This window comes from Pyrgilauda ruficollis, unplaced genomic scaffold (assembly GCF_017590135.1).
Source record: "Pyrgilauda ruficollis isolate IOZ18807 unplaced genomic scaffold, ASM1759013v1 scaffold2231, whole genome shotgun sequence".
Lineage (NCBI taxonomy): Eukaryota > Metazoa > Chordata > Aves > Passeriformes > Passeridae > Pyrgilauda > Pyrgilauda ruficollis.
The window spans coordinates 1,736-2,911 of NW_024521774.1; the positions used below are offsets into that span (position 1 = coordinate 1,736).

Below are 1,176 nucleotides of genomic sequence, written 5' to 3' on the forward strand. Positions count from 1 at the left end.
CGTTTTTTCCCGTTTTTCCCGTTTTTTGCCCCAAATCCCCCCCAGCCTGGCGCTGTTCAACACGCGCTTCCTGCGCCTCTGCGCCGACGCCGACCCCCGGGTGCGGCCCCTGGGCTACGCCCTGCGCCTCTGGGCGCGGGGGCAGCGGCTGGCAGGTGAGGGGGGGTCGGGACCCCTCCCCAAAATGGGCTGGGAGCTCCAAAAATGGGCCGAGACCCCCCCAAAAATGGGCCGGGATCTGCTGGGACACCCCCTCCCCACAGCGTGTTCTTGACCCGTGCGCCTCTGGGGGAGGGGGCAGCGGCTGGCAGGTGAGGGGGGGTCGGGACCCCTCCCCAAAATGGGATGGGAGACCCCCAAAAGAGGCTGGGACCCCCTGAAGGGTCTGGAGACCCCTCCTCCAAAAGGACTGAGACGCCCAAAAGGATCTGGAGACCCCTCCCAAAGGGACTGAGACCCCCAAAAAGGGTCTGGAGACCCCTCCCAACGAGACTGAGACCCCCAAAAAGGGGCAGGGACCCCTGCCAAAAGGACTGAGACCCCCAAAAAGGGGCAGGGACCCCTCCCAAAGGACCTGAGACACCCAAAAAGGGTCTGGAGACCCCCAAAAGGAACTGAGATCCCCCCCCCAAAGGCACTGAGACCCCCAAAAGGGGCGGGGACCCCCCAAATGGGGAAGGGACCCCTGCAAAGCCACCGGGGGAGGGCATTCACAGCCCCCACCCCACCACCAAGCTCCTCCAAGCAGCGAGGGGGAGTCGTGCCCAATTGAGGGGGGGGTCTCATCTCACTGGAGACCCCCGGCACGACCCTCCCCCCCGTTATTCCCGCAGGGAACCGGGCCGGGGGCGGCCCCCTCCTCACCAACTACGCGCTGACGCTGCTGCTGGTGCTGTTCCTGCAGAGCCGCAGCCCCCCGGTGCTGCCCTCCGTGCGCCGCCTCCGCCTCCTGGCAGGTGCCCAGACGCCCCCTCCCCTATTTCGGGAGTCCCCCTCCCCATTTTGGGGGTCGCTGACCCCTCCCCGTGTCGGTTGCAGGGCCCCAGGACCGTGCCCAGGTCGGGGGGTGGGATTGCAGCTTCCCCCGGGACGCGGCGGCGCTGGAGCCCAGCGGGAACAGCCAGAGCGCCGGTGAGGGGGGTTTGGGGGTCCCTGAATCCGGGGGGGCTCACATCC

At 68.0% G+C, this 1,176-nt stretch overlaps 1 protein-coding gene across 1 annotated transcript in view; it reads left to right on the forward strand.

The window, feature by feature from the left end:
* Window positions 1-1,131, forward strand: part of LOC121354220 (speckle targeted PIP5K1A-regulated poly(A) polymerase-like) — a gene marked incomplete at both ends in the record, with an annotated part of 2,775 nt that extends 1,644 nt beyond the window's left edge. The window contains 3 exons of the mRNA XM_041468658.1: window positions 46-155; window positions 834-956; window positions 1,039-1,131. Coding sequence (XP_041324592.1) covers window positions 46-155; window positions 834-956; window positions 1,039-1,131 — 326 coding nt within the window. The remainder of the gene's footprint in view (window positions 1-45; window positions 156-833; window positions 957-1,038) is intronic.
* Between the last annotated feature and the right edge of the window lie 45 nt (window positions 1,132-1,176).